Source organism: Alligator sinensis, unplaced genomic scaffold (assembly GCF_000455745.1).
Source record: "Alligator sinensis unplaced genomic scaffold, ASM45574v1 scaffold255_1, whole genome shotgun sequence".
Lineage (NCBI taxonomy): Eukaryota > Metazoa > Chordata > Crocodylia > Alligatoridae > Alligator > Alligator sinensis.
In genome coordinates, this window is record NW_005842270.1 from 1,168,724 (window position 1) to 1,186,820 (window position 18,097).

Sequence of the window (18,097 nt, forward strand, 5' to 3'; positions counted from 1 at the left end):
AGGGACACGGGGAATCTGGAGAGGGTCCAGAGGAGGCCACTCGCATGATTAGTGGCCTTCGTGATAGACCCTACACGGGGAGGTTGAGAGAGCTGAATCTCTTCACCTTCACAAGAGACGGCTGAGGGGAGACCTTGTGGCCGCCTATACATTTATTAGGGGAGGTCAACGGGGAATAGGGGACGCACTGTTTCCTAAGGCGCCCCAGCGAGTGACTAGGAATAACAGGTGAAAACTAGTTGGGAGTGGATTTAGGTTAGATATTAGGAAGAAATGTTTCACAGTAAGGGTGGCCAGGATCTGGAATGGGCTCCCAAGAGAGGTGGTGCTCTCACCTAGCTTGGAGGTCTGCAAGAGGAGGCTGGACAGTCACCTGGCTGGGGTCGTCTGCCCTCGGGCCTCTTTCCTGCCAGGGGCAGGGGTCGGACACGACGATCTGGTGTGGTCCCTGTGAATCTCTGCTTTTTTCCTTAGGAGTCAGCCTTGGCTTTCAAACACACCGCGATCCCCGCGCCCCGAATGGCGCTGCGCGGCTGGGTGCACGCAGCGTGCGCGCCCGTGGGAACCGGGCAGGGGGTCTGGTTTGTGGCACAGACTAGGGGGGCTTCCTGGGGTGTCTCGAGTGGTTTTAGCGATCTGGTGTGGTCCCTGTGAATCTCTGCTTTTTTCCTTAGGAGTCAGCCTTGGCTTTCAAACACACCGCGATCCCCGCGCCCCGAATGGCGCTGCGCGGCTGGGTGCACGCAGCGTGCGCGCCCGTGGGAACCGGGCAGGGGGTCTGGTTTGTGGCACAGACTAGGGGGGCTTCCTGGGGTGTCTCGAGTGGTTTTAGGAGCGGGGCGGGTGGGACCGTCCCGGGTTTGCTGCGCGAGCTCCGCGCGGGGCGGGGCGGGGCGGGGCGAGGCGTGAGGTCACCCCCCCGCCGCAGCCCTGCCAGGTGACGCCACGGCTGACATCACAGGGTTACGCCTGCGCTAGGAGCCCCAGCATGGAGGCTTGCGAGCGGCTGCAGCGGATCCGGAGACACGTGCGGCTCGTGCCGGACTTCCCCAGCCCCGGCGTGCTGTTTCGGTGGGCAGGGGGCAGAAAGCAGAGCGGCAGACCGGGAGGGGATGGGGCTAACCCGTGCAAGCCGGGCAATGAGGTTGCCCCGCATTGGTGCAGAGAACCCCCAAACCCGGCTGCTTTGGGGGGTCCTGTCCCACGTGCAGCGAACTCCTGCAGTCGGGCACTGGCTCTGCAGGCTCCTCACGGGGCAGTGTTCAGGGGCTCCTCCGCTCTGTGTCTTGCAGCGATATCAGCCCCTTGCTAAAGGATCCCGACGCCTTCAAGGCGGCCATCGATCTCCTGGAGACCCATCTGAGGGCCACCTGCCCGCGCGTAGACTACATCGCAGGTGAGGAGCGGGGTGGAGACCTTGGCAGCCCCGCAGCCAAAAGGCCGGAGATGCCGTGTGACACGGTGACATCGCTGTCTTGTGCCATCACGAGTCATCAGCTGAGGCGCAACGGCGATCCCCGCGCGGCTGCGCCTCGGGGGACACGAGCACGGCGCGTCCCGCGGAGCACGTTGCGCGCTCCAACCTGCGGCCGAGACCGCGGGCGCAGGAAGCGGAGGCTGCGGGCAGCAGAGACGTCGCTTCTTCAGAGCGCTCGCCAGCGGACACGTTTCCTTTGCCACACCTTTGTTGCTTGGTCCCGCAGGTCTGGACGCCCGCGGCTTCCTCTTTGGGCCTCCTCTGGCGCAGAGACTGGGCATCGGCTTTGTGCCAATACGCAAAAAGGGGAAGCTGCCCGGCCCCACGGAGTCGGTGTCCTACGCCCTCGAATACGGCCAGGTGACAACCACGGGAGGTGCTGGGAGATGCGCCCCGTCTTGGTCCCTCCAGCCCAGTGTTTCTCAGTGCGGGCCGTCTTGGTCCCTCCAGCCCAGTGTTTCTCAACCTTTTAAGCAGCAAGTCCCCCCTAACTTCTGAACATTTTGATAAGTACCCCAACGCTCAGTTTTCCAGGGGATTATATATTTACAGACTAATGTGTGCCACATGTCGGAAGAAGGGCTGTGTATATAAAGCCATGATATGACACACGTTTGATCTGGTGTGGGTAGGGTTGCCACCTTTTACCCCAGGGGCGCACAACTCAAGTATGTACCTGGGCTAGGGGTGATGTTGGCCAAAGCTAGGAGGCCTGAACTGATTATTACTGGGGAATTTAAAGTGCGGCGCAATGCAGCGCACCCAATTTTTTGCCATAGTTTTGAGAGGAAAAGGGCGAGAGAGAGAGTGTTGTGGTACCCGCGTACCCCCAGGGGTGTGTGTACCACAGGTTGAGAAACTCTGCTGTAGCCCACTTGCCCGTCTCGCGCAGTGGTGGGATGGATGCTGAGTGGGCGAACGGGGCACATCCAGGATCTTTTCCCTGCCCGCTGCGGCTTCCAGCACCCGGAGGCTTAGGATGTGCTGGGACTGTCTGCCCTGCTCCTCCTTGGCAGCTTTCGGTCTCCTGCAGCTTGAGGAGCAGAGGCTCGTGTGTGCTGGGCTGACAGTTCTGGGCTTGATTTGCTTGTATTTCTACGTGCACGTGTTGCAAAGCAGCGCCGAGGGCATGAGGCTAACACTGCCCGGCCTTTCTCACCGTGCAGGCTGAACTAGAAATCCAGAGCGATGCCGTGGAGCCGGGAAAGAAAGTGGTCCTCGTGGATGACCTGCTTGCCACTGGCGGTAAGAGCAGCAGCCTGGTTCAGCCTGCGCCCCGTGCAGTTGTTCCTGGCAGAGTTGTTGGTGCAGGTCCCCGGCTGCCCTTCACTGTGCGCCTTGGGGAATACAAGCGCAGTCAGTCCCGTGGAGCACGTTGCACTCTCCAACCTGCACGCAAGATCCCAGTCCAGAGGAAATGGAAGCTGCCCGCGCCCAGGCGGGTAGTGGAGATGTCGCATGTCTTCAGAGCGCTTGGAAGGGGGCGGGTTTCCTTTTACACGTCCTTGTTGCTTTGCTCCCTGTACATCTGGATGCCCAGGGGGCTGCTGGAGTTCAGGCCACAGTGCGAGCTGTCACCTGGTGTCTTTGAAATGAGAAGCCACCTGTATGCCCACGGGATCAGCAGGGAGTCTGAGCAGGAGCCAGGGCTTTGCATTGATCTGCACGCTTGGAGTGACTGCATTTCTCCACTTGACGTCTCTGTGCAGGTACCATGTGCGCGGCCTGCGAGCTGATGAAGCGGCTGAAGGCCGAAGTGCTCGAGTGCCTGGTGGTCATCGAGCTGCTGTCTCTGAAAGGGGCCGAGAAGCTGCAGCCTTTCCGTCGCCACTCCCTGCTGCAGTACGACTAGCGCTCGGAGCAGACCGCCCCGGCTGCCTGGCTAGGGCCAGGTCTCGCTCCCACCGCTTGCATGAAGGTTGTTCGAAACTCCTAATAAAACAAACCTCGCTGTCGGCCAGGGGGTACGTAACCTGAGCTGTTTCTGCTTCTTTTCCAAGCCGGGAGCGAGATTCTCGTGTACTCCAAGGCTCTGCGCATGGTGCTGTATGTTTTCCTCACTGCCCACCACCTTTGAGGAAAGGATACGGTGCAGGTGACAGCTTGTGTGGAGCCCAAACCTTGTGGCCTGAGCCCATAACAGCCAGTGTTATCCTTAGACCTTTGGTGGGCTCCTCGGAGGCGGCGAGGCAGTGAGCTATCAGTCACAGAAGAGCCTGGCGCTGCCTGCGGCGTTCCCCGGTGCCCGTATCCTGCTGGGCGAGGCTGCGTGCGTGCAAGAGGCAGGTCATGCAGATGGCCGGTTGTTGGTCGGTCGTGCATCTCTCCCCCTCCTGCCCTCCAAAGCAGGAAGGGAGCTGCTGCCCTCGCACAAAGGCACCAGGCCTCTCACGTGCTTTAACAAATCTGTACAGAACCTGCTTTTCTCCCCTTCTTTTTGTGGGCTGCTGACATCTGTGCATGCACCATCCCGCTCTCCACGCCGTCATCTCAGGTGTGCAAGGAGTCCCTTTGACTCTGCCTTGTAGCACCCCAGGATCCAGACATTTACACTTTTTTTTTTTATATTCCCTGATACCAAAAATCTGCACTGGGCTGGGCCCTGCAGCCCCTTTAGCTTGCGGTAGTGAGACTAGTGAGCACACGAGAGCCTGACCCACCTGTGACTTACTGTGAAATCAGAGGTCAAACAGTGCCAGGGTCGATGATGTGACAGCTGCAGCCAGGTTCCTGCTAACAGTCCGGAGTTGTCACAGTGCCCGGCTTGCCCACGTGCTCTAGTTCTGCAATTAAGACCTGGGGGATAAAGCTGGCGGGGATGGACACGGCTGCATGGGAAGATGCAGCATCCCCAGGGAAGCGGCTGCTAGAAGACCTCCTGGTGGCTCCTTGCATGCCCTGCACGCTCCGCACGAGGTGGGGCGATGCGTGAGGTCACACCCGGAGCCCTGCCAGGTGACGCCATAGGTGACATCACAGGATTGTGCAGTACACTAGAAATGGAGGAGAGGAAGCTGCAGCGGATCCGGGGGGGGATGCTGTTTCGGTGGGCAAGGGATCCGGCCAGGGGCCCTGCGGGCAGGGGGAGAGGGGCCTGGGGCATTGCCCAGCAGGTGCTTCCCAAGCCCAGGGTGCGGCTCCCCACCAGGCAGGGAGCAGAGCAGCAGATCATGCAGGGAGCAGAAAGCAGAGTGGCAGATCGGGAAGAGAAAGGGGATGGGAGCAGCACTTGGGAGGGCGTGGGGCTAATCCGTGCATGCCCGCAAATGAGATTGCCCCTGCTGGTGTAGAGAAACCCCAAATCCAGCTTCTTTTACGGGGTCTGGTCCCATGTGCAGTGAACTCCTGGAAACAGGGCACTAATTCTCCCTGGCAGAGTCCAGGCTCCTTATGGAGGCAGTTTTCAGGGGCCGGGAAGCCAGCTCCTCTGCTCTTTCTCTTGCAGCGATATCAGCCCGTTGCTAAAGGATCCTGATGCCTTCAAGGCAGCCATCAATCTCCTGGAGATCCATTTGAGGGCGACCTACCCGTGCATAGACTACGTTACAGGTGAGGAGCGTGGTGGAAACCTTGAAAACCCTGCAGAGCCCACAGACAGACACGGGTTGGCGAAGGGTGGGAAGGCGCCTTGCAAAAAGGCCGGAGCTGCCGCGTGACACGGTGACATCGCTGTCTTGCGCCTTCACGAGTGTCGTTCTGTGCTAACACCTGTAAAACCAGCGGTGTCCGAAATGTAGCTTCTCCCAGTGTCACTGGCTGCGAGGGCGTTTCCCGCGTTCACAAATGCCTGGCAATGCTCTACTGTCATTACACAACTTTTACGTGAGTGGAGCAGTGAATTCGATAGTGGTGGTGAATCGCTGCCCTCAGTCTTCCTCTCATGCAGCTGGGCGTGTGTGCAGGGGCAGGCCTGGAAGGCAAAGCTGAGCTGTGTCTGGAGGGAATTTCCCCTCCTGCTCATCTCAGGACCACTCGCTGCAGACCCGTTGCAGCTGTGCCGGGCAAAGAGAGCAGCAATATAGCGCCTGATATGATTTTGGTCTATTATTAGACTTTTTTTAAGGTCTAAGGGGGTGAGTTGCAATGAATCCTGCATGGCCGGAGTTGGTACAGCAGTAGCTGAAGTCAGTCCAGAGTACGCGGCAGGAAACAAGCTGATACTGAGACTTAATGAGTGATCAGCTGAGGCACGGAGCGGGGACAACGGTCGTTCCTGGCACAGCTCTGGGTGATCCCTGCACGGCTGCAGATGAGAGGGGGCAGACGGGCAGATGGGGGAGAGGTGGGAGACAGTGAGAAGGGGACAGACGTGTTGTGTGTTCGTAGGGTGAGTCCTACACACATGCACCCCTATACACATGCACACACACCCACATGCTCCCTCACCCCACACTCACACCTCCACCCCCCACCCCCCACGATATACAAGAGTAAGACTTCATTTTAAGCTATTCTGCGCTCACTGCTCTGTACACCACACAAGCACACGCCAATCAGGACTACGATATTTTTTTAAATCAAATTAACGAATGTTGTAGATGTTCAATTTTTAGAATATAGTTTGGTGTTTTTCTGGTTCCAAGATGGTTAATACGCAAAAAGGGGAAGCTGCCCGGCCCCACGGAGTCCGTGTCCTGCGCCCTTGAACACGGCCAGGTGACAACCACGGGAGGCATCTGCAGGCTGGGAGATGCGCCCCGTCTTGGGCAGGGCCGTCGGTCCCTCCAGCCCTCTCTGCCGTCTCGCACGCCGGTGGGGTGGAGGCTGGGAGAGCGTGAACGGGGCACATCCAGAATCTTTTGCCCACCTTCCAGCAACTGGAGGCTTAGGATGTGCCAATTCAGAGGCTGCCCCCACCATCGACCGCGTTCGGTACCTCCTGATGGGCCGCCCCTCCAAGATCAGTTCAGTGCCCTTGAGCCATCGGCCTCCACGGCACCTCGTGGCAATGAGTCCCACAAACTGAAGTCGCGCTGTGGGGAAGAGGAACCTCGTCTTGTTGGGTTTAAACCTACCGCTGCTCTCCCGGCTCTAGTGGTGCATACTAAGAAGAGACGAACTGCCATCAACTGGCTCAGACCCTGAGTCCGTCTTGGGTCACGTAGGGGCAGAGAACAGGAGCTGAAAGGCAGAGTGAACTGGGTCTGAGCAGGGATTTCCCCCCGCCGCTCCTCTCCCCTTCGCAGCCTCCAGCATTGATGGTCCAGGCAGGTCTGATGCAGAGGCCGTGCCCCTCGCTCCTGCTCAACAGCGACCCATGCCCCTTTCCTCCAAGGACGTGTCCCATCCCTTAGTGAATCTGGCTTTACTCTCAGCTATCACCACCACGGGCAACAATGTGCGTGCTTTAATGACCCACTGGGTGAAAAAGAACTACCTTTGGTTAGTTTTGAACTTACCACGTATTTGTTTCATGTTGTGAACCCCTCATTCTTGTATTGCGAGAGAGTCCATAATAAATCCCTATTGACCTTCTCTTTGTAAACCCTTCTCAGGCTTCCTGTCAAGCGTCTCCGTTGTGAACTGACCTGGCCTGGCCTCCTGAGTGTCTCTTCTACGCAAGCCCCTCCATCCCGCTAATCACCCTCGTTGCCCTTCTCTGCTTCTTCGAGACCCTTTTGGGGGGGTGTGGACCAGAACCGAGCCCAGGATTCAAGATAATCCGTCCCTGTGTCCTTCCTCTGCACCTTCCAATGTAATTTCTGGTGTCCCGCCTGTTTGAGACAACCGCGCTGCTTTGGCGATAAAGGGTAGCGCGCTGACTGTCAGGGCGGTTCGGATTTTCACACTAAAGCTGGCAGACGTCTTGGATATGCGTGCGGCTGCTCTGAGCCCAGCAAAGAGAACGCGGCTCTGGGTGTCCGGGAGTCTCTGCTTTGTTCCAGGTCTGTCGGGGGAACGTCGGGGGACTGAATGGCATTAGCACGGGGGATGAATAAGCTGCTGGAGTCGAACCACTGTTATCCGAGGGTGTGGGTTATAGCAAGACGAGGTTCTTCGGGGAAATGTGATATCTATTATTAGACCAACTAAAATAGCTGGAAAAAAATCTTTGCAAGCTTTCGGGCACAAACACCCCTCCTCGGGCAGAGGGAGCGCCTGCAGCTGGTTCGTGCTGGGGGTTATAGCAAGGAACAGCAACGAACAAGGTGCCGATTACTGGGGCAACTAATTCCGGACTGACCCCAGGTTCTGTGCCTTGCTGAAGGCTGCTAGACCAGGGCAGAGCAGATGATACGAGCGTCCGTCCTGCTTCCCCGCCGCCTCATTTCAGCAGGTGTTTTGCTTGCTGCGTGGCTCTAAGGCAGAGCTCGTGTCTGGCAGCTGGCTTTGTCCCTGGCCCGGAGTGGAAGAGGCAGCGCAGCTGCACAGTGATCTCTTTGCTGGCTGTCGGGTGCTGCTGTAAGTCCGCCCAGTGAAACGGGGCTGCGGCAGGTGGCTCTTTGCATAGGGAAGGTTTTCCTGAGGGTTGCTCGGCCCATTCTACATTTGAACTGGACTCATCTCTCACCCAGCATGGGAGAGAAGTGCGTGGTTAGCCGGGACTGTCTGCTACCCTGTCGCAGCTCTCAGCAGAGCTAGTGCCTGGGATGTTGTATCCCAAAGCCAGCTGGGACTGTGATCACAAGCACTCGGCCAGTGTGATGCACACCGGAGTGCACACCTAGGTGGGGGTGCCGGTCTGGGATGAACGTGTTCCCCGGTGGGAAGGGGCAGCTCTCTGGCTAGTTCTTTGGCAGCTATTGATCTCCTGTAGCTTGAGCAGAGGCCTGTGTGTGCTGGGGACTGACAGTTTTGGGCTTGATTTGCTGCATTTCTGTGTGTGTGTTGCAAGGCAGTGCTGTGGGCATGCGGCTAAAACTGCCCGGCCTTTCCCACCCTGCAGGCTGAGCTGGAAGTCCAGAGCGATGCTGTGGAGCCGGAATGGAAAGTGGCCCTCGTGGATGACCTGCTTGCCATGGGCGGTAAGAGCAGCAGCCTGGTTTGGCGTGCGCCCTGCACGTTCGAGCGTCTGGGCTTCCCCCGGGGAAGGGGCTGCGAGCAGGGAGACGCTGTTGGTAAAAGCGCAGGGTGTGGGACTTCAGGGGGGAAGACTGCAGCAGCGACCTGGGGCTCTGAGCTGCTTCTGAGGTACCTACAACCCCTGCCGTAAGGGCTGCTGGAGGTCAGGCCAAGTTGCAAGCTGTCCCCTGGTGTCTTTGAAATGAGAAGCCACCCGCACACCCAAGGGATCAGTGGAGCATCTCGGCAGAAGCCAACGCTTTGTACTGATATGCACGCTTGGAGCGACTGCATCTCTCTCTGCTCTACACCTCTGCGCAGGTGCCACGCGCGCGCTCTGCGAGCTGATGAAGCGGCTGAAGGCCGAAGCACTCGAGTGCCTGGTGGTCATCGAGCTGCTGTCTCTAAAAGGAGCGGCCGAGAAGCTGCCTTTCCGTCGCCACTCCCTGCTGCAGTACGATAGCGCTCGGAGCAGACCGCCCCGGCTGCCTGGCGGGGAGGCATGAACTCCTGCGTTCTTTGGGGAAATCGGATATCTTTTATTACACCAACTCAAATAGTTGGGAAAAGTTCTTCTGAACAAGCTTTCAGGTTTAAAAACCCTTAGTCAGGCCGAGGAAGCATCTGCAGTTGCCGTCTGCTCTTGCTGGACAGAATGAATAGTAAAGTGGGCAGAGGCCGGGCTGCTGGCAAGACAGGCCGTCAGTGCAAACGAGATTTGAGGAGGCAGCCGGTGATTTGAGAGACGGGCGGGGGGCGAAGGAATGTAGCCTGTAAATGGTGGAGAGGTACCCAGGGAGTCTGGTATTAGGCGGGTTACACCATGTCATGAATCCAATGTCTATATTTAGTCCATGATTTTTTGTATCCAGGAGGGGGTTGAAGTGAAGTTTGTGAAAAGTCTTTTGTAAAATCCCTTTGAGGATTAAAACAGATTGAGAGAGTGGTTTCCTTGTGAGAAATGTGCCCCCGCTGGTCATGGGTATCCTCGTCTGTAATAGAGGCCTGGTGTGCATTCATCCTCGTGCCCAGCTGTGGTCCCCGGGTGAGATATAGGACATTTCTGGAGGTGCAGGCGTAAGATCTGGGACTGGCGATGGGTCTGTTGTGGGGTGGTTATTGTGGGAGCGGTGATGTGTTGGCAGGTTTTATATGTCTTGTCCTGATGTGGCCTGGAGCCATGCGGTGCGTTTTGGGTCGTGGGACCTTTGCTTCTGGGGATGAGGTTGGCAAGGTTCGGTGCCTGTTTGAAGGCTAGGATGGGTGCCCTGCAGCCCCTTAGCTCGGGGTAGTGAGAATAGTGAGCACACGACAGCCTGACCCACCTGTGACTTACCATGAAATCAAAGGTAAAAGTGCCAGGGTCAATGACGTGACAGCTACAGCCACATGTCCTAGCGGTCAGCGGTGTCCCAGTGCCTGGCTTGTCCATCTGCTCCAGGGCTGCACTTAAGAACCGGTGGGCAAAGCCGATGGGGATGGAAAGGGCTGCATGGGAAGGTCAATGATGTGACAGCTACAGCCACGTCCTAGCGGTCAGCGGTGTCCCAGTGCCTGGCTTGTCCATCTGCTCCAGGGCTGCACTTAAGAACCGGTGGGTAAAGCCGATGGGGATGGAAAGGGCTGCATGGGAAAGGGGATCCTTCGCTTGCTGGAGTAGAGCAGTCGGTGCAGGAAGCTCGATGCCAATACAGCTCAAGTTTCCGTGCGACTAGTATCCAAAGCTTAGTAGTCGTTTTTAGGCCAGAGGCTCCATGGTCCCAGGTGCAGCCAGGAGCCAGGGCCCTGAGACTTGTGCAGGGGCACGCGACGGTCTGGACCAAAGGCAGAGTTGATCGGTGATAAATGTCAACCCTTTTATTAAATCCAAGGTGTCCGTGAGCTCTTCTCCGAGCAGAAAAGTTGCTCGGTTTTGCGAGCGTTTCCTGCCCAAGATGCTGGCAGCTGGTGACACCGACCCCTCGGGCCCTGGCTTTGCCCTGCGCTCCCAGACCCAGCCGACTGGCCCAAGGTTTTCTTTCCTTGTAGCTCTGAGTCCCCCCAGCGCTTACCGAGCCCTGTGCTGCCGCAAGCTCTCGCTGGAAGGTGATGTGTACTCATCTCTCAAAGCCTGGACTTCCAGGGGGCATTAAATCTCCCCCTGCCCAAACTCATGCTGGGCATCGAATACAGCAAGATAGAAGCAGCAGTGGCTTATCTGAACCTCAGGTACAAAGCCATGAGCTTGCTGGGAGATGCATGCCTCTGCTTGCAGAATTGCTCAAAATCCAACCCTTGCAGAGGGGAGGGAAGCAGTTTGCTTCTGCCCTTTCCACAAACCTGGTTTTGGCGCTGTGTCCCCTGCCTCCAGCTCCCTGGAGATGCCCGTGGTAGCAGGTGCAGCACTACAGACCCCGTTCCCTTCTCCGCTGCTGAGCAGGGGAGTCCGGACCTGCCTCTGGCTACCCCCCCGACCCAGGTCCTGGTATTTCACCTCCACGGGCAAGTGCTGTGCTGGCCGGAGGGGCGCGGGTTGGAGCTGCGTTGATCGAAGGACACAGGCAAACAAGGGTAAATGTGATGTCTGGCCTGAACAGCCCATAAAACTTATGCAGTGTCAGAACCGAGGAGCTAGGGTCCCACTGAATATTTACCATCTGCAGCCAGCGCCTGCCTTGGCCAAGGGGCAGGACCGCAGCTGGGCAGTGGAGGAGGAAAAACTCAGGTTCCACCCAGCACGCCCGTGGAAAGCAGCTGTAGAAATCCTCCCCTGGTTTCAGCTGCCAAAGCAGCGGTGGCAGGCCAGGCCACAAGTTTCTACCAGGTTAGCCAGGGCCAGGCAGCACGCAGGGGGGAGAAAGGCAGTGCAGACCCTAGCTCCAGCGCTTATGGGGGTCTGAGCAACCCATAACGCTCCACTGCCCTGGCACTGAAGACGTTGGGGGGGGACTTTGAGATAGCTGGGGAGCAGGTTTGGGAGGCTCCAGGTTTGCTTTAGGCAACAGCACATGGGCTTGCTGGGTGGGAAGGGGCCAGCACTTTGTCGCGGAGTAGAAACCAGCTTGCCAACCCCTACTGTGTTCACCCACATCTAAGACAATCCCCCCCCCCCAATTCTGATACATGCAGAAGTGGTACAGTTCTCCATGTCTACAATCTAATTTTGTAGATATTAAAATTCATTCCCCCACCCCAGCTGCAGAGGGGCAGGCAGCAGGGGAGTCAGGTAGCCTTCCCCCTGCCCCTTGCTGCCTCCCACCCCCACCGCTGTATGGGGGGGGGACGGGGACACCTCATCTTAGATTTGAGTAAATACACTAAATAGTTTGTGAAGAAAGGCTTTTCCCAATCACTCGTACTGGGCTGCAGGGCTCAGCCTTTCCAGCTCTTCTCCATCACCCTGTTCGAGCCACTTGGGAGGTGAAACAGCTTTTCTCCAGGGAGATGGAGGAGTTCAGAGGAACACCTCCAGCACCCCGCTCCCTGCAGCCGCAGCTCTGGACGATTCCCTCTGCGGGTCCGGACGCTGCGAGGTTGAGCGTTCCCCACGCCGGGGCAGGAGGGTGACTCAGTTATGTCACAGCCATGTCCAGGTGTCCGCGAAGCTGGAACTCTGGGCAGCTTCGACTCAGGTCAAGTTAGCAAGCCAAAGCCAAAAGGGAGTCCTCGGCTCCTAGCCTTGGCCTCAGCCTGCTATGTACTCGTCCTAGTCTATTCTCCTGCCCTGATAAGAGCCCCTTCTAGGCGTGGGCATTGCCACACTGCCATGCAGAGAAGCGAGGGGCGACGCTGCACTCAGCTGCCAGGCCTCTGCTCACAGATGCCAGGGGCCGACTGAGCCAGTCCACCCCTCGCTCTGAGCCACACGGCCTGCACAAGAAAGCCTGCACAAGAAGCCACACTCAGCCTTCCCAGGATCTGGCCGATAACCCAGCCTCCCGCCACCAGCAAGGCTTAGCTCTGAGCTGCAGGGACCTGCCAGAGGCCATGTGGAGAAGGGATCCTCCAGCAGCTGGATGAGGTAAGGGCTCCTTCGTGGAAGCAATTAAGTTTAATACGAACATACGGAAAACTATGTACACAGCCGAGGCGCCTGGCCAGCGCTAGGGCAGTAGATGCACCCCCCTTCCCAAACCCGGAATAATGCATAAAAACAGTGGCGGAAGCACCTGTGATTTTAAAAAGGAAACTCCACCGGTAACAAGCACCGGCTGCCTTGAAGGGCATTCAATTAACGGAAGAAACAGACAATAAGACTCCCTCCACGGAGCCGAGCTATTAAAGCATCTGGGAGACTCGTGCCTGTGCGGCTCAGAAGGAGCTGGCCGGGTCGCAGCCCAGGGCAGGGTTGGACTCACATGCAGCCCGTTACTCTGAGTAGCTGAGAGCGCGGAGCTGCAAGGAGACACGTCTAGTTCACTTGCTCCAGGCAGAGAGCTAGGACCCGGCTGCCCTCCTGTGCGAGCAGGGGCCAGCGTCCAGCAGGATTGGGGTAAAAACAAGTTAAAACAAGGCGCCCGTCTACCTCTCTGCCTTCCTGCTGCGGCAGCCAACAAGACCACCAGCAGCCCAAAGGGGCTTCCCTGCAGGGTCCCACTCACACGTTGCCTGCTACATTCCTGGCACAGATTGCACTAAGTGAGGTCTGCAATCCCAACCCCACTCACCCCCAACCCATCCCATCCCAGTGGGGATCAGAGCCTCTCCTCCTCGTGGATCAGCTTGCTCAGTCTCTCCACGATGATGTTGAGGTCCTTGCTCTTGTCCAGCTTGATGTAGGTGTCCTGGCGGATGGGGTGGAGGCTGACCCAGTCAGGCAGCACCTCGGAGAAGAGACGCAGGTGCTTCTCCATCTCACCTGCAGGGAACCGGGAGTGACAGAAGGTGAGTCCCCCGCCACTGCCCCTCCTGGCTCGTGAGCTGCTGACCACCCGCGGGAAGCAACATGGGGCAGGTCACCACTTTTGGATAACACCCTTGGGTGGGGAACTAAAAAAAAAAGGGGGCTGGAAGCCCTTCTCCACCTAGTAGTTAATCCAGGGGGGCCTGGGCTACCCAGAGCCTTTCCATGTGCTAGAAGCTAGAGGGATGACGTGAGCAAGCAGAGGAACACGCATCAGGGTAGCAGGACCACAGGGGCCAACTATTCACCCGTGCGGTGGGAAAGGGAGGGAACGTGGATGCAGAACAGCTTGACTGGGACTAGGGCACCTGGCACAGGCGCTGTCGGGGAATACCCCTTCCCTTACCAGGCGCCATTGTGGTGCGGTAGCTGTCGATCATGTGGGTGCAGGCCACCTCCACTGTCAGCGCCTGCTTCTTCTCCGCCACGAACACGGTGCGCAGCAGCCGCGCCATCTCTGGCAGCCGTGCCAGCATGGCCAGTCGCTGCTCCCGCTCCGGCGCCCGCGTCATCAGGGCCTGCAGCTTCTGCGCCTCCTTGGCTCGGATCTGGGGGAAGGAGAGGAGGGCTGGGTCACACCTGTGGAGCCCCCGAGCACAGTCACTGGCCAACCCAGCACCAGGCTACTCACCCGCTCCAGCAGAGACTGGGACACCCCTCTCAGGGCACTGGGGGTGCCAGCCGGGGATGCTGCTGCTTTGGGCACCTCCTGCTCGGTGGCACTGGTTTCGGCCGTTCTCAAAGCCAGGTTGGCAAGGGCCTTTTCCATCTGTGGGCAGAAGAGGCAGGTCACGGGCAGCCCCTTGCAAGCAGCTTTTACCCAGGGCAGCTGTGGCCCCACCTCACACCACAGGAACCAAGTTTTAGGCCTTTCCTGGCTCAGCCCCAGCCCCAGCCCCACAGGCTCCCCAGGGCATAGGGTCCGCCTCAACTCATCTCTCTGCCACCCAGAAGCCAGGGGTGGGCATATGTGCCTTCTGGTTGCCACAACAGGCAAGACAACGACTGAGGTTGGTGTAGTCAGCAGCATTAACCCACTGGTTAACCATTAACCCTCACCCCCAAGTGCCTCCCTGGCCCACGAACCTTGGGGGACATCATGCTCCGGGCTTTGGTCAGCACCTCCTGGGCCGTGGTCATCTTGTCCACTGTCGGAGGCTGCGGCAGCTCGGCCGGCACGACATCCGGCACCTCATCCACGTTGAAGCGGGGGTGCCACCGGGTCAGTTGGTCATCAGGCACGGCCAGGGGCGGGCTCAGAGATGTCAGGAAGGTCTAGGGCAGGGAAAGGCTGCCAGTTGCAGGCTGCGTTCCCCCATGGGCTGGGACCCAGCCCTTCACTGCAGCCTCTGCCTCCCAGCATGCAAGAACCAGAGCCAAAAGGATCCAAGGTCTTGTCTGAGTCTCTCCTCCGCTCCACACCCTCCTGTCTGCCAGGCCCCAGACTCCTCCAAAGCTGATAGCGCTATGGCCCCACCATGCCTTGCTCCAGATGCCATGCCAGCCCAGCCCTGCCCTCCCTCTAGATACCCAAGGGGGGACCTCAGCATTGCAGTCCTTGCAAGGGGTGGGAGCAAAGCCAGCAGATGCCCCAGGCAGTGCACAATGCCATGAGTTTCTGCAGGGAAGAAAGCTTTCAGGCACCAGGGAAGGACCCATGCTCTGCAGTGTCCTGCAGGTCTGAGGGTTTGGGGGCAGATCTGCGCCGTCCACCCAGCAGAGCCCCATACCTTGTGATGCTCCTTGACCAGGTTCACCAGGTTCCTGCCGAAAACCTTGCGGCGCTCCAGTAAGCGCGATGCCGACAGGTGGGGACGGCCATCTACCTTCTCCTCTAGAGAGAGAGGGGGAGACAGGTTCCTCCGTCAGAGATGGGCACGACCCAGCTGCATCCCAGTACCCATCTCCAGGCTACATTCCCAGGACCAAGGCTCCAGAGTCTGTCTTTTGTTCTTGTACCAACAGCCTCAACATACTCCTGACCGCTACCAAAACCCACCATGCCCACGACTAACCTGTCCAGTCACTGGAGGCAAGACAGATGGGGAACAGCATACCCAGGCCTCAGCTATCCTAGCATCACCAGCTCATCCCAGACTATACCAGCGGTCCGAGAGCTCTGCGAGATGCAGGTCTCCATCCCATCCCAAGCACAGCAAGCGGTGACACATACCTTCCCCCAGCACGGGCTCGATGGTGAGCTGGTAGCCAGATCGCTTCATGCCAGCCCCGAAGGTAGGGATGTTGTTGTCCTGGCGCAGCGTGTAGGAGGCAGGGTACACTGCTTTGATCTGACCCACGTGCCACTGCTCAAACTGCCTGCAACCAGGGGAGAGGTGGAGCTGGAGCCCCTCTAAGCCTGAACAGGGGCTCCAGCTCGGAGGCCTGACAGCAGCCCATTGCTGCCAACGCGAAGTGCATTGCAAGGGGCAGAGAAAACACCAGCGTGAGAGCACAGAACCACGCCGAGCCAGGGGAAGTGGCCCAAGCCAAGCCCAGAAGCTGAACCTCAGGATTTGATCTCCAATACAGAGAGGCACGTCCCTGGCTTTAGAGGATGAAAGCTTTCTGGGGTCAGACTCACACAACTCAGCTAAAGTAGCAGCAGGGGCAGGGCTGCTGGAACCAGGATCACAGCAGGATCTTCCCCCTCCCCTGCTGTCAGCCCAGCACAAGCACCCCGAGTTCACTCCACGCTGTACAAGCCCCTGCCCCGAGAGCAAGAGCCAGCCATCTGCCCCTTGAAGACGGCCGCCGGCCCTCTGCCGTGTGCAAGGCATCTCAGTCCAAGCCTAGAAGGTCTAGGGCGGCTGCATCGCTGGCCAGGCTACGGCAGGGGCCCCCCCGCCCCTAGAAGGTCTAGGGCGGCGCCATCGCTGGCCAGGCTACGGCAGGTCCCCGCCAGCCACCATGTGGCCGTGCCCCTTGGCAGGGAGGGCTTACTTGTGCATGATGTCCTGGACGCCCTGCTTGACTTTGGCGAAGGTGATGGTCTCGGCGCGGTTGAAGAGCATCCCTACGATGGTGTCCATGCTGCGGAACATCTCGGCCAGCACCTTGTACTTGTAGGGCAGCGTCAGTCCGGGGGGCACGTCCTGGGCGAGGGTGTGGAACCTCTGGTAGGCAGGTGCCTTGTCCCTGGAAAGGAGCAGGCGTTAGCCCCTTGCTCCCAAGGGAGGAGGGCTGCACTGACTGGGGCAGGGACTGCTGAGACAGCCCACCCTGGGGAGGCTGGATGTGGTGGGGGTATGTCCTCCCCCCCAGGGTCTCATTCCTTTGCCATTAGGCTGCCTCCCAGCTCTATCTCGGGGGCAGTCAAGAGCCCTGCAGGTGACCCAGGCCAGCCCTAGCTTTGCCTGCGACAGCCAAGAAGCTCCCCAGCCAAGAAGCTGGGGGGTCTCCCCCAGCTTGCATCAAGGTAATGGCTCCCTGAAGCAGGAGTCCCCTTCCAGCAGCCCCCAAGTGACCACCTCCTCACCCAGTTGCAGCCGGGGGCTCGCTGGGCTCTCTGGATGGCTCCGGCTCAGGTGTCTTCTTCTCCGCCCGCCTTTTGCGGATCTTGGCTTCCAGCGCCTGTGCTTGCTTGAGGCGGCTCTGAAGGGCAGCGCACGTTTCCGTGGAGGTGGCGGGCAGCTTGGACTTTTGCGTCAGCGCTTGGAGTTTCTGCAGGCGGCATTTCAGCTGAGCAACGTCCTCCTGGCATGGGGAGAGGCGACAGAGACCGGCACTGAGCAGGGGAAGGCTCCACCTGGAAGCTGGAGTGTTTACAATCGCTCAGGTCCTGCCTGAGCTGCAGGGGATAGGTGTATGGAGCAGGGAAGCACTGGTGAGACAGACCCGGGAAGGGGTTTTCCCCCCTCTGCCGGTTTCCTCCAGCTTACAAGGTCCCCGGCAGAGCCAAGAAGGGGGTGCAGCTCGGGAACAGTGCTCCCACCAGACCACCCCTGGGAGCCACGGGCTATCGCAGGGGCTGGCAGCACCTTGTTCTGGACCCGCTCGAAGCTGCAGTTTCCCTCCTGGGCGGCCAAGCCAGCCGGCAGATCGCTTTCCTGCCTGGGGCCCGGTGACAGCGTCCTGTTCACCACGTTCTTCGCCTTCTTGTCGAGGGAGGACGGCGTCGGGGGTCCGGCGGCTGCTGCCGAGCTGGGGCTGGAAACCTGCAAGAGTTTGGCATTGGGCATCACTGCCCTGTTGCGAGGCACTAACACGTCTCCCTTCTTCTTTCCTTAGGAGAGGTGCCGTTAGCCTTACATTTCAAAGGCACCCTGATTCTGGCAGACTGAAGCCTGCTGCCAGGGGCAGAAGCGAGCGCTCATTCCTGCGCAAAGCAGTGGGCCGCACTGGACGGGCGATCCCCAGAGAGCCCGACTCTGCCACAGGGCCCTGTCTACACTAGGCCCACGTTCCTCCCCACAGCTGGGCAGCATCCTCAGCCCCAGCAGGCGCCCTGGATCCCTGCTGGGATCTTGTCCCTGCACACGTGGTCTGATCCCAGCGCTCAGCCCCCTCCCCCACCCGGGCGCTTCCCTTTCAGCCTCAAGATAGACCCCACCGCACCGCACCCTCTTAACCCCTGCATTACCGCCTACTCCCTTAACCCCTTCCCTGCCGCTGGGAACCAGCTCCTGATGCCACCAGTGATCCCAGCGCCTCGCAGCGTGCACTCCATCCCCTCTACAAAGGCAGCCCGGATCCGGCCTGGGGCGGTACGTACCGGGGCGCGAGGCTCGGGCAGC

The 18,097-nt window shown here is 59.1% G+C and overlaps 2 protein-coding genes and 1 pseudogene across 2 annotated transcripts; 2 read left to right on the forward strand and 1 right to left on the reverse strand.

Annotated features, from left to right (window-relative positions):
• Window positions 1-673: 673 nt before the first annotated feature.
• On the forward strand, window positions 674-4,960 carry LOC102376626 (adenine phosphoribosyltransferase-like). The gene is made up of 6 exons (XM_006027843.3): window positions 674-1,071; window positions 1,293-1,396; window positions 1,704-1,837; window positions 2,644-2,722; window positions 3,187-3,441; window positions 4,923-4,960. The coding sequence occupies exons 1-5, from the start codon at window positions 989-991 to the stop codon at window positions 3,327-3,329; spliced, it is 543 nt and encodes a 180-aa protein (XP_006027905.1). The 5' UTR covers window positions 674-988; the 3' UTR covers window positions 3,330-3,441; window positions 4,923-4,960.
• Window positions 4,402-8,985, forward strand: LOC102384356 (annotated as a pseudogene).
• Window positions 8,986-13,152: 4,167 nt separating this feature from the next.
• On the reverse strand, window positions 13,153-18,093 carry CDT1 (chromatin licensing and DNA replication factor 1; the record flags this gene model as incomplete). Its single annotated transcript, XM_006027875.2, has 10 exons — window positions 13,153-13,316; window positions 13,708-13,909; window positions 13,993-14,130; window positions 14,448-14,636; window positions 15,092-15,195; window positions 15,535-15,680; window positions 16,305-16,499; window positions 16,840-17,057; window positions 17,342-17,518; window positions 18,076-18,093. Coding segments are annotated over 10 exons (1,551 nt in total), but the record flags the coding sequence as incomplete, so codon positions are not given.
• Between the last annotated feature and the right edge of the window lie 4 nt (window positions 18,094-18,097).